This window comes from Mchenga conophoros, linkage group LG1, assembly GCF_057382185.1.
Source record: "Mchenga conophoros isolate Kocher_MC1m ecotype Shallow Benthic linkage group LG1, M_conophoros_male_GT1.1, whole genome shotgun sequence".
Classification (NCBI taxonomy): Eukaryota; Metazoa; Chordata; class Actinopteri; order Cichliformes; family Cichlidae; genus Mchenga; species Mchenga conophoros.
In genome coordinates this window covers 43,250,633-43,263,759 of record NC_140526.1, presented here as the reverse complement: position 1 = coordinate 43,263,759, position 13,127 = coordinate 43,250,633, and the positions used below count along the sequence as shown (strand labels likewise).

Below are 13,127 nucleotides of genomic sequence, written 5' to 3'. Positions count from 1 at the left end.
TTTGAGTATTGATGAGACCATTGGGGCCAAGGACTACCCGGTCTCTACACTTTATATCACTTACTCTGGAGATTCTTGTTTTCCATGCTTACTTCCAACTTCACAAGCAAATTATGTGGAGGGGTGGGGGGTCGGAGGGGGATTCTTACTAGCCATTCTCTAATTATGCCAATGTCTGGGTGTGTGTTGGAGAGAGGACCCAAAAGCAGACACATGGCAACGGGACTGGACTTCACAAAAAAGCGAGCTGTTTATTTAGGCTGGGAGGAAAAAAATGAATAAGAATACAAAACAACAGGCAAAAGGAGACTCACACTTTACAAACTACACATGGCACAACTAAACACTCAGACCCTAGAGCCTAGAACCTGGAAGCTGGAGGGAGGTGAACTGATTATCTGGCAAGGGACAAAGGCGATGTCACGGTTTGTGAGGCAAGCCGTGTGGAGGTAATAGAAGGACCCAAGATGCAGACACTGGCTGTTATGCGAGTGAGCTTCATTCCAACAGGTGGAAACACAAAACCTAAACTGGGAAAAACACAACAAACAAAACCCGAAACCATACACACAGGGAGAAACGTGGGTTGACACAGACGGACCAGTGTTGTGCACAAGAAAACACACACTATAAATACACACAGGCTGTGTCCCAATTCAGGGTCTGCACGCTTGAAGTACGTACACTACGCGCGCTACGTACGGTGCGTACTATAAGTACGAGAAGTGCGGAAGTGAGAGGCTTGTGAAATGGGACGGTCTAGCCTCCGTTGCGCTGCACAGGTTGCCTAGCAACCATGATACTAACAGCTGGAAACGTTTCATACAGCATTGTTTGACAGAAATGGAGAAAAAATGTTTTGTTGGTCATTCATTTTTGTCATGACATCACTGTGATTAGTTGAGTATCTGAGGCTGAGACCACGGGACTTCATTTCTGTACTGAACAGTCATTTAAGATTAGTAGTAAATAACAATTGGCTAATGTTGTTCATAATAATAATAATGAATAGGATTTATATAGCGCTTTTCAAGGCACCCAAAGCGCTTTACAATGCCACTATTCATTCACTCTCACACACTGGTGGAGGCAAACTACAGTTGTAGCCACAGCTGCCCTGGGGCAGACTGACAGAAGCGAGGCTGCCATATCACGCCATCGGCCCCTCTGGCCAACACCAGTAGGCGGTAGGGGAAAGTGTCTTGCCCAAGGACACAACGACCAGGACAGAGAGCCCGGGGATCGAACCGGCGACCTTCCGGTTACAGATACGCTTCCCAACCCCCTGAGCCACAGTCGCCCCGACTGTGCTATTATCACAGTCATGAGACTAAAGTCATCTCACTGTGATAATGTAAACATAATACGGCCAATATTATAGTATTGTCAGATTATTATGATATATATATATATTTATTTATTTATTTATTAGGGGTGCAACGATACACAAAATTCAAGGTTCGGTTCGATATTTTTTCGATACAAAAAAAATGTTTATGCCTTTTTAATTTGTCATTTATTAAAATTATAAACATATATTTTAACTCAAAAGTACAGTTTTTAAATTTAACCCTAACCCTTGTGCGTGTATCTGATTGAGGAATCACTCATCTTTGGAAAAGAGAGTTTATTACAGAGAAATGGCTCTTTCCAAAATAAAAGCTATACTATACGCTTCTTCTGGGCTATATTCTCAGCAGCATATTAAACATATCAGGTCCCCATAATACGGTGGCTGGGAAGTGCAAATCGCAACAAATTACAAAAACCCCACAACAAATTACAAAAAGCCCACAACAAATTACAAAAACCCCACAACAAAATACAAAAACCCCACAACAAATTACAAAAACCCCACAAGAAAATACAAAAACCCCACAACAAAATACAAAAAGCCCACAACAAATTACAAAAAGCCCACAACAAATTACAAAAACCCCACAAGAAAATACAAAAACCCCACAACAAAATACAAAAACCCCACAACAAATTACAAAAACCCCACAAGAAAATACAAAAACCCCACAACAAAATACAAAAACCCCACAACAAAATACAAAAAGCCCACAACAAATTACAAAAAGCCCACAACAAATTACAAAAAGCCCACAACAAAATACAAAAACCCCACAACAAAATACAAAAAGCCCACAACAAATTACAAAAAGCCCACAACAAATTACAAAAACCCCACAACAAAATACAAAAAGCCCACAACAAATTACAAAAAGCCCACAACAAATTACAAAAAGCCCACAACAAAATACAAAAAGCCCACAACAAATTACAAAAAGCCCACAACAAATTACAAAAAGCCCACAACAAATTACAAAAAGCCCACAACAAATTACAAAAAGCCCACAACAAAATACAAAAAGCCCACAACAAATTACAAAAAGCCCACAACAAATTACAAAAAGCCCACAACAAAATACAAAAAGCCCACAACAAATTACAAAAAGCCCACAACAAAATACAAAAAGCCCACAACAAATTACAAAAAGCCCACAACAAAATACAAAAAGCCCACAACAAATTACAAAAACCCACAACAAATTAAAATAAACCCGCAACAAATTAAAAATCCTTGACGGAAAGGGATTGTCTGAAATACCGGAAGTGACACAACGATTAGGCTTACTCCATATTTGTAGCTCAGAAAAGTGATTCGGGATGTAAACAAACGTCGAGAAACGCACTCCTCACAGCGCTTCCTCATTACCCTGACCGTGCTCGCTGCACTAAAAATAGATGGAAAATGTTTTGTCCGTTTTGTGGCGTTAGCTTCTGCCTCTTCACCCCTTTTTGTGCTTCCTGTGGACGGTCTCTGGAGCTTTTGCGGGACACAGACCAGGCCGAAGGATCAGACAAGCTACAGTGCTGCATTAAATATTTCAACGAAGGTCACTCATATAGTGTTATCATGGACATGATGTTAACTTTGCATGGTGTAAAGATGAGTTTAAGGAGTCTTAAAAGTAAACTCAATAATGCTGGACTTTACCGAAGAAAACATTTTCACTCCAGAACAACAATCATTAACGCAATCAGAGCGGAGCTTCAAGGACCTGGGCGATTGTTTGGGTATCGAACAATGTGGCAGGTACTTAAACAAAAGCATCATCTTAAAGTGAAGAGGGATGATGTGATGAAAATACTCCCGGAGCTTAATCCTCATGGATGCCAGATGAGAACACGCAGAAGATTCATTAGGAGAACCTATCATTTGCTGGGACCCAACTACATGTGGCATGCTGATGGTTATGACAAGCTCAAACCATTCGGTTTGGCCATTTCAGGGTGCATTGATGGATTTTCACGCAAGGTTTTGTGGCTAGAATGTGGACCAACCAATAATAATCCAGTGGTCATAGCTTACTATTACTTGTCATGTGTTGGGAGCCTTGGTGTTGTACCGATGAGACTGAGAACTGACTGTGGGACAGAAAACGGCATTATGGCTGCAGTTCAGTGCGCACTACGTCACCATCATGATGACCACTTCAGCGGAGAGTCCAGTCACATGTTTGGTTCATCAACGAATAACCAGCGAATTGAGTCCTGGTGGTCCATATATCGAAAAGGAAGGTAAATATAACATTTAAGTTTGCCTGATATTTAAAGGTGTAACAAATTTGAATGTTGTGCAAAAGTTGATTTATAGTCAGTCTGCCCCAGGGCAGCTGTGGCTACAACTGTAGCTGCCTCCACCAGTGTATGAATGTGAGAGTGAATGAATACTGGAATTGTAAAGTGCTTTGAGGGCCTCGAAAAGTGCTATATAAATGCAATCCATTATTATTATTATTATTATTATTATTATTATTATTATTATTTCAGTAATTCAACTTAAAAAGTAAAACCGATATTAAATACTCATTATTTGCCAAACTAGACATTTTTAGCCCATTTAGTAATTATGATGATTATGATTTTGAACTTAAGAAAACCCAACTTCAAAACCAGAATATTGTGAAAAGGTTAAATATTTTAGACTTAAAGTGCCACTCTACTATGAGCTAATTAATTCAAATCATCTGCAAAGGGTTCCTGAGCCTCTAAATGGTCTTTCTAATTTAGGACGACTCACAGGATGGACATGACTGCTGTCCTGACAGCTGTGGGGAAAAAAACACATAATTGACACCCTCCATAAAGAACACCTTAAAAGACGTTGGCTGTTCCCAGAGACTATCAAAGCACATTAATAGAAAGTTTTGTCCAATGTAAGTGTGGATGAAAGGGGTGTCACATAGTGTAGTGGCTAAGACCGCAAGGCTGCTACTGAAGCATCCTGGTCTTCCATAACACCTCAACACATCCACAGACTGATAGCATCCATACCACGCTGCATGGAGGCAGTAATTTATGCAAAAAGGACCCAAACAAATAGAACATGTTTTTCATAAGTTCTACGTCTTAATTATTAACATTATAACAAATACTTGAAATGCCTCACTTTGTATGTAATGAGTCAATATTGGTAATTTCACATTTAATTTGAATTACTAAAATAAATGAACTTTTGCACATTACTCAAATGTTTTCGATTTTTGCCTGTATGCAATCCCTTTCAATAGAAAACATTTAAACTGACTGGAGTCTATATATGATTCAGTTAAAATGAACTGTAAAGTGCCATGCGATGACATGTTGTGAAACGATGCCACGTAAACTAACTAAACTATTTCTAAACAATTTTTTTTTAACAATTTCTGTAGGGCTCAGTTTTGGTTGGAGCTGTTTGCGGATCTTCGAGACGCTGGATACTTCAATGGAAGTCATGAGCATCAGTGCCTTTTGAGATTTTGCTTCACTGACATTGTTCAGAAGGATCTTGATGAATGTGTGAAGTTGTGGAACACTCATCGGATTCGTCCTTCAAGAACAGCTTCATGTCCAGGAGGCGTGCCAAATGAACTGTACTACCTACCCCACAGGTAATGGATAATAATGATCAAATAATTACTTTGTGTAAACCTATATTAATGCAATTGTCTTCCATTGACCACAGATACGGCTCCAGGGACTGTGGATTCCTGATTCAACAATCTGAACTGGACACTTTTCCTGAGTCTAGGTTGTCAGTAGTTGTATGTGGGGACTCAAACATACAGGAGTATCTGGATTTTGTAATGGAGCAAAATCATTTTCAAAAGCCAGTCTGCTGGGAGTCTGCCACTGAACTCTACATGAAGTTATTAGAAATTGCAAATTTCTAAAAAAAACCCCAAAAAAACCAACCTTTTTTTTTTTGGTTTTTTACCAAAACCTATAGCATATGCTGTATTTTTGGACTAGGCTACATGAGTTGGCTGAAGATGCCAAAAGTTTAAGTTAGTGTTTGTAAAAGCACATTCTTACTGCAATGTCTTGCAAATTGTGATGCTTGTTTAGCTGATGGAAGTTGAGATACAGTCCTGAACATTTCGATAAATAATAAAATCAAATCTTGCACTGTATTGTGGGTTTATTACAACTTTTAAGAGTAGAACACGGTGCACTTTTAAATGCCTTTACTTTTAGCGGCACTGTCAAACCTTTGAACAAATCAAGTCAAGCCATTGTATTTTCAATCTCCTTTGAACATATGTACCTACATTTTAGAATAAAAAAAAACACGCTCAAATACATAACTGATTTCTGGATAAGTCCTGTATCAAAAAAACCTACAGAATTTACAATGTAATGCCAAGAAGAAGCAGCTGTAAGTGACTGGGTTATCTAATAAAATTACACCTGGTAAACCAAAATGGATTTGTGCTGTACCACTAGTATGTCCCACCTTCTCCTATTCATAACATATTTTAAAAAAATCTTGACTTAAAAACTAGAGAAACAAATCAACAGCAGGTTTGAAATACAAGGCCAGACATCCTAGAAACATCCAAATCCTGGGGAGTTTTGAATTCCAAAATCCATGTTGGATTTAAACACAGAATATGAGGTTGTCATGGGTAGTTTCAATAAGTTTAAGCATGTATTTGCCATCGGGAATAAAGAGTCATCCAGGAACTGTAGGCTTGGTAGTGGATCTAATCCAGAAGGTGGCAGTGATGTTAGCCCAGTTGCAAACATCAGAACATCGCCCACCGACACAGCAGTTTGTGATTCTGCAAAGAATTAAAAAAAAATAAAAAAATTATATATGTATATGTGAATTCAACACATTGTCTTGTAATGAGTACTAAAAGAAATACTGGTATAAACCTTCACAGTCCAGCAGATAGTCTGACCAGTAGCCCACAGTTTGACTTTCCAGATGTCTCCTGTTACTTCCAGATGGGCTGAAGTCAGGTTTGAAAAGTCTCTCAAGTTCAAGAGCTGTGAGTTTCTTTTCCATGTGACACAGGACCGGGGAAAGCAAAGTAGGGTGTTGCTGGAGCGCACTCAGGAAATTAAGTGCTGAAAGACCCTCTTTAAATCTAAAGAATGAGGAGAACTTTGTGTCATTTACCAGTTCATAATACATGCATAAACTATGGACACACTTTGAACTTTGGAAACCTTGGAGAATGTAAAACATTTCAGTTGGAAATTATAGAATTATTGTTATGACGGTGTTGTGCATAGTCTCTTCTATAATAGTCTTACCTGTCAATTACAGATGAGTTTCGAGCAATTATATACCACCGGAGATAGTCAGACACAATGTCTTTCTTTTCCTCAACTGTGGAAACATGCCTTAGACAACCAGCCACCTGTAGCATAGTACTGTGTTTTATGACACAGTCACGCAGGACATCCACTGAACCAGCACTGTCGATCTGAAAAACCCATAAAAATGGACATACACAATGTAAGCTTACGTGTCTGATTTTCATTCCTGTTTTTTTCCCTACACAAAGAAAGAAGATTTTAATTTCATACAGATGAAGAAACTATAGTTCTATCCTGCATTCAAATCCTGCGCTGTCCTCACCTCTAGTAAAGCTTTCCCTATGTCGTCATCTGTGACTGAGGCAACTGTTGCTTTTACTGAAGTCTGGCCTGCAAGATAATGTACCAGCTCTTCTGACAGGAAATGGGGCCCTGGACCACCATGCACAACTGACACAGCTATCATCTTTCCTGCTAGGTAGTAGTCATCCTCTCTTACAGCTGTGAATGAATACAGTAAATGATAAACTCTCTCTCACACACACACACCTCTCTCTATCAATCGATCAGAGCCGATCGATGTCAGATCAATCGACCAGATAGACATACTAATGCTGTGTTGAAATAATCCAAAAAAAAATGAGTTGCTTCTGATAATAATTAAAAACAAATTGATTTACAAGTCCCAAAAATGTTTTTAAATTAAGTTTATCAAAGATCTGATCATTGCATACCCTTTGCATTGTAGACGAGGAATCGATGTCCTTCTGGTCCATCAAAAATGGGACGATCTTTCATGTGTTTCATTAGCAGACTCAAAAACTCTCGTTTTGGGCCACCTGCATCAAGTCCTTCTTCTAGAATGCCAGCATCATCAGTAAATTTAACCAACATGTCATTGGTTTCAGAGTATGACAACCGCCTGAAACCTCTGACTGCTCCATCCCAGACATTTGCTCTTGAGATGTTGAATCTGCTGACACTTCCATGATGAATAGCACTGGATAAGTTTGCAATGATGTCAGGTAGAGTAATGTTAACGTCTTCCCTGTAATCACAAAAATGAAAGACAGAATGCAAGACTATACAATTTAGCGTTGTTATTTGAAGTATTATTTGATATTTTACAGTGTTTTGGAATCCATCGGTGAAGCAACTTCAACCAGCTCTTCATCCTCGTCCTCAATGCAGGGGGCACACAGGTCTGCATATTTACTGTTGAGAAATTATAATTCCAACATTAGAAAAACTTGTGTTGACCCTATAACCATCTTTACCCATTTCACAAACCCAAACGTGTACTGTAGTTACAGGTTTAAAATTACGTATAAGACACAATTTTATTTACCTATAGGGACTCATGACTGGATTTGTTTCGTTTTGGTGATCAAGATCCTCTGTATCAGATATTACAATCTGAAAAACAAGAACAACAAAGATTGCATACTGTACATAAACATACATAGCATTGTATTATTTCAACAATAGCAAAAAACCTCATGCTGACATAAATTGCCCAAATACCTGACATGGCTGTATGGTAGATGAAGGTCCTGGAGCATGTCTGAAACAGAATTGGAATTAAAATGTCCAGATAAGAAGCTCATACAGTTTTATATTTTTTATGATACCAACATTATAAAAATGCTATGAAACCAATAAATATTTGTATTAGGGCGGGGCAATAAAATAACAATATGTATTGCACTATACTTTTTTCTCAATGGAAATATGAGACTATTGCAATAGAGTTATCCATCCATTTTACATGCTGCTTATTCCTCTAATCCCTCTTTTTTTTCATTGACATAAGAATAGTCAATCCTTATCAAGTTGCGCAGCAACCAATTGCTATGGGAACAGCGTCATGTCCAGTTAGGGTGACTTGTTACCTGCAGCACAGTGAAGTAGCAACACCACCCGTGGAGATGTTTGGGCACCATTTACATCTAAACAAACCATTAAAATAAATATACAAGGAGAGATTAGGAGAATTTGCTTTTATTTCTGTCATGGTCCTGGGTCGTTGACCCAGCGTTTTGTGTTTATTCTGATTTTGTATTAGTTTAGGGTTGAACCTGAAGTTTGGTGTATATTCAGCCCTACCTGTGTCTGTCCTTGGTGCTCTGTTCATGTCCCCGTGTTGTGTTGTAAATCAGTCTGTGTGTTTCCTGCTTTACTTTGAAGGCTCGTGTTCTGGATTTCCTGTTCTATTCTGACGGTCTGTGTCTGTTATTGTGTTCAGCTTGTGTCCTCCAGTCATCATGTGTATTCAGATCAGCTGTTCTTCCCTCCTGTGTGCGATTACCCGATTACCTTGTGTATGTGTGTGTGTATATAGTGGGTGTCGGTCTGTGTTCGTTGTCGGCTCGTCTGCGTTCTATGGTGTTCCGTTCCTGTCTCTCTGCCCCGCACCCCTTTTGCATGGTCTCAGGTTTGTCATTTAGTTCTCCCAGTTTAGGTTTCTGCAGTTGTTTTGTCATGCCTCACTGCCTGTTTTTGCCACTCCACCACTTGTAAATAAACACTCGAATCATCAGTCACTGCCGCATTTTGGGTCCTCCTTTTCCCCCACACCACACGGCTCACCCCGCCAGCCGTGACAATTTCTTAGCTTATTCATATGATATTGACAAAAACTGTCAATTTTATGTCTGTTCTCCTGTAAAACTTACTGTAAACTAAGATTTATTTTTAGAATCATTCTTTTTGGTTTTTAAATGTAATTGACCAAGCAATTGAGTGATATGGTGTTTGTTGTCTTTTGAAACTGGAAATCTTTATCCCTGACTTTTTATCTAGTTTTTAACATGTACCTTTTTTTAGTTATCTGAAAGGAATGTAATATGGTAATACATCTGTCTGTCTGAACGTATGACAGGAAATAAATATTTAAATCAAAACAAGCTTCTGAGGATTTCACATCTTACTTATGAGCAACGGCACATTTAATATGTACAAATCTAGCTGTTTATATTGTGATGTATATCAATATTCCCTGAAATAAAACAAAGAAATATTGTGACATATTGTATTGCCCAACTCTAATATATAGCAGAACAAGCTCTGAAATAACTTACTCCTTCTCTGCATGTTTACCATTAGGGGTACTCTGGTCTTGTGGTTTGAAAACCTAAGATGAAAAATATGCACTTTTCAAAGCTTTCAACAACTTTGTATTGCATTTAGTTCATCAAAATAATAATAATAATTTTTTTAAAGAACATACAATCACACAATGAAAATAATCCACCCATGGATGTTACAGAATTATGATCATTATAGAGAAAAAAATAGAGCACTCAGCCTGGGCCACTCACAGGCCTCTGGCATGGTGGAGGGGGAAAAAGGTACACACCAATGTGTCTGCCTGGTTGAACTCAGCTGTGCTTCTTGATGTAATCACAATCTCAGGGTCTGAGTCTGAGGTACCATCCTCTGCAATCAGAGCTGAGAAAATAAACACATTATTAGTTGTTGTATATGTAAATACATCAAAATATAAAATTAACAAACCTTGTTTGAAGTGGCTCTCTGGGCAAATGAAAAGAGAAATCCTGTTGTAGTTCTTTCCTATTTCATCTTTGTAGTCTGCCAGTCGGAATGGCCTTTCTGTCCCAGGCACATTTATCACCTCTGTGCAGTCGGGATACAAAAGGACATATGGTCCCTCCACCAAGTCCTTGTTGAATGTTATCATTTTTTCTACAGCCTGCTTCAGGAGGTCAGGGGCTGTAATTTCGGGGCTAATAAATAAGGGCAGTGTTTTCCCTCTTAGCGGTTTTAAGTCCGTTTGTTGTTTCGCCATTATTCCTATATTGATCTAGAAACAAATAATAAAAGCAAGATCACTTTAAGAATAATTGCCAAATCCTCGTTTATAAATTTACCTGTGATGGCTTACCTTGACAGGTTTACTCTGTTGCTTGAGTTTTAATTTTGCTCCACAGTTGAAGGCTTGACGCTCTTTGGATTTTGATTTTTTTGTACTCCATGAACTGCTTGTATGACGGACATGTTTGTTCTGGTTGAATGAAAAACGTTTAACATCAAAACGGGGTTATAAGCACTCTCCATTACTAAACGTAGACGAGAATACAGTATAAGGAAACATAAAAAGAAACAAAAGCCAAAATGGTAAATAAACGTGCTATTTAACTGAAATAGTATAGACTGAAGAGAAAAAAAATGAGTAATATATCAAAATTACTTTGTTCAGAATTTTTTGTATGTTTTGATGTCCCTGGGGAGTCTGATCCTTCGGCCTGGTCTGTGTCCCGCAAAAGCTCCAGAGACCGTCCACAGGAAGCACAAAAAGGGGTGAAGAGGCAGAAGCTAACGCCACAAAACGGACAAAACATTTTCCATCTATTTTTAGTGCAGCGAGCACGGTCAGGGTAATGAGGAAGCGCTGTGAGGAGTGCGTTTCTCGACGTTTGTTTACATCCCGAATCACTTTTCTGAGCTACAAATATGGAGTAAGCCTAATCGTTGTGTCACTTCCGGTATTTCAGACAATCCCTTTCCGTCAAGGATTTTTAATTTGTTGCGGGTTTATTTTAATTTGTTGTGGGTTTTTGTAATTTGTTGTGGGCTTTTTGTATTTTGTTGTGGGGTTTTTGTAATTTGTTGTGGGCTTTTTGTATTTTGTTGTGGGCTTTTTGTATTTTGTTGTGGGCTTTTTGTAATTTGTTGTGGGCTTTTTGTATTTTGTTGTGGGCTTTTTGTAATTTGTTGTGGGCTTTTTGTAATTTGTTGTGGGCTTTTTGTAATTTGTTGTGGGCTTTTTGTATTTTGTTGTGGGCTTTTTGTATTTTGTTGTGGGCTTTTTGTAATTTGTTGTGGGCTTTTTGTATTTTGTTGTGGGGTTTTTGTAATTTGTTGTGGGGTTTTTGTAATTTGTTGTGGGGTTTTTGTATTTTGTTGTGGGGTTTTTGTAATTTGTTGTGGGCTTTTTGTAATTTGTTGTGGGCTTTTTGTATTTTGTTGTGGGGTTTTTGTAATTTGTTGTGGGCTTTTTGTATTTTGTTGTGGGCTTTTTGTATTTTGTTGTGGGCTTTTGTAATTTGTTGTGGGGTTTTTGTAATTTGTTGCGGTTTTTTAATTTGTTGCGATTTGCACTTCCAGCCACCGTACCATAAGGAGAATCATGTGCTAACGGCTGTCTAAATGACTCGGGTAAAGTTTGTAGCATGCATGCTTGTCGTTTTTGTCTGCTTCCACTTGTCTTTGCACTAGGATGATGTAAATGTGCAGTCATATTCGTTGTGTTCCCACTAGTGCTTTCAGGTTAATCTCGTTGAAATGACCTTAACGCCACAACACGGCAAATCTCCGTTAACGAGCTACCCCTGATCGCCCCGTGCATGGGGCTAGACGGCCAACACGTTAACGAGCTAACTGCGCTAACACACTAGTTCCCACCCATGTAATTAAGCATTGCGTGGCACATCCAATATACTGTTTTACTTTAGTCCATGACGCGCTTACCTTCAGGGTCATACATCACATGAAAACCAAAGCCGAGCTAGGAATTGTGGGATATATGGGACCACGAAGCGTCCACCGGACCACGCTTGATATTTGGGGAAATCGACGCCGCATTTGGAGTATGCATTTGAAGTACACTTCAAGTCGGGACAGCCGTTGTCGCGTGGCGGTGACGTAATCACACTTAAAATGCTTAAAATACACTTATTTTCAAAAGTAATTAATTACTTAGTTACTTTTTAAAAACACGATTTACAACCTGAATAGGTGATAAAGCGATAGATCTTTCAGCCCAATTCTACTTTTTCTACATAATCCATCAAAATGTAAACAAAAAAAAAAATGTAATCAAATGGAAAGGTCCCTTTTTAAAACTTGTTTTTTTTAGTTTTAATCTTTTAACTTTATGCATCAAGCAAAAACTTAATTATATGCAACATTCTCTGACTGGAAGAAATTTGTTTAATATTTAAACCTATTTTCTGCACATTCCAGCACATAATTTTTTTTGTGTGTGTGTTTACAATCACTCTTTCAAATAGATGCAAGTAAAACACAGCAGAAAATAAATAAAATCAAAGACTAGCAGTCATTTTGCTCTATTTTCACCTGTAAAGCAGGAGTTGGGTAGGCGGAGGTTTACCCTGGTGCAGGTGTGCCGCGGCGGTCAGTGGAAGAATCCGCGAGTTTCTCTGTGAGTTTCCCATTACGTCGTTGCGCACTCGGCGCTTGCTTGGAAGTTTAGGGGGTTTTTTCGCTGTAAAAAGAAGTTTTCTTCCCACGCACAATGGACACTAATGTTTTTGTCACTTTTTATGGAATCAAACTCAAAGTAAGGTCAGTACTTCCACACTTTAAATGCTGCACGCTCATACTCTCTCCCCACTCGATATATGATCCATTGTTGATCTGCACACAGCTGTTGCCACGAACGTCGCACTTGCCTACGTCACTGCCATGAGACATTCTCGCTGTCATGGTCTGGGTGGGTACCTGCAGGTCTCCAACAGTGGCTCCTCCTCCTTTAGGCGGAGTTC

General features: G+C 38.7%; 1 protein-coding gene across 1 annotated transcript; it reads right to left on the bottom strand.

Moving 5' to 3' along the window:
• Positions 1-5,877: 5,877 nt before the first annotated feature.
• LOC146583939 (G2/M phase-specific E3 ubiquitin-protein ligase-like) lies at positions 5,878-7,494 on the bottom strand. The gene is made up of 5 exons (XM_085281516.1): positions 7,335-7,494; positions 6,923-7,101; positions 6,595-6,767; positions 6,211-6,425; positions 5,878-6,113 (listed from the first exon to the last, which is right to left on the bottom strand). The coding sequence occupies exons 1-5, from the start codon at positions 7,492-7,494 to the stop codon at positions 5,878-5,880; spliced, it is 963 nt and encodes a 320-aa protein (XP_085137642.1).
• Positions 7,495-13,127: the final 5,633 nt, after the last annotated feature.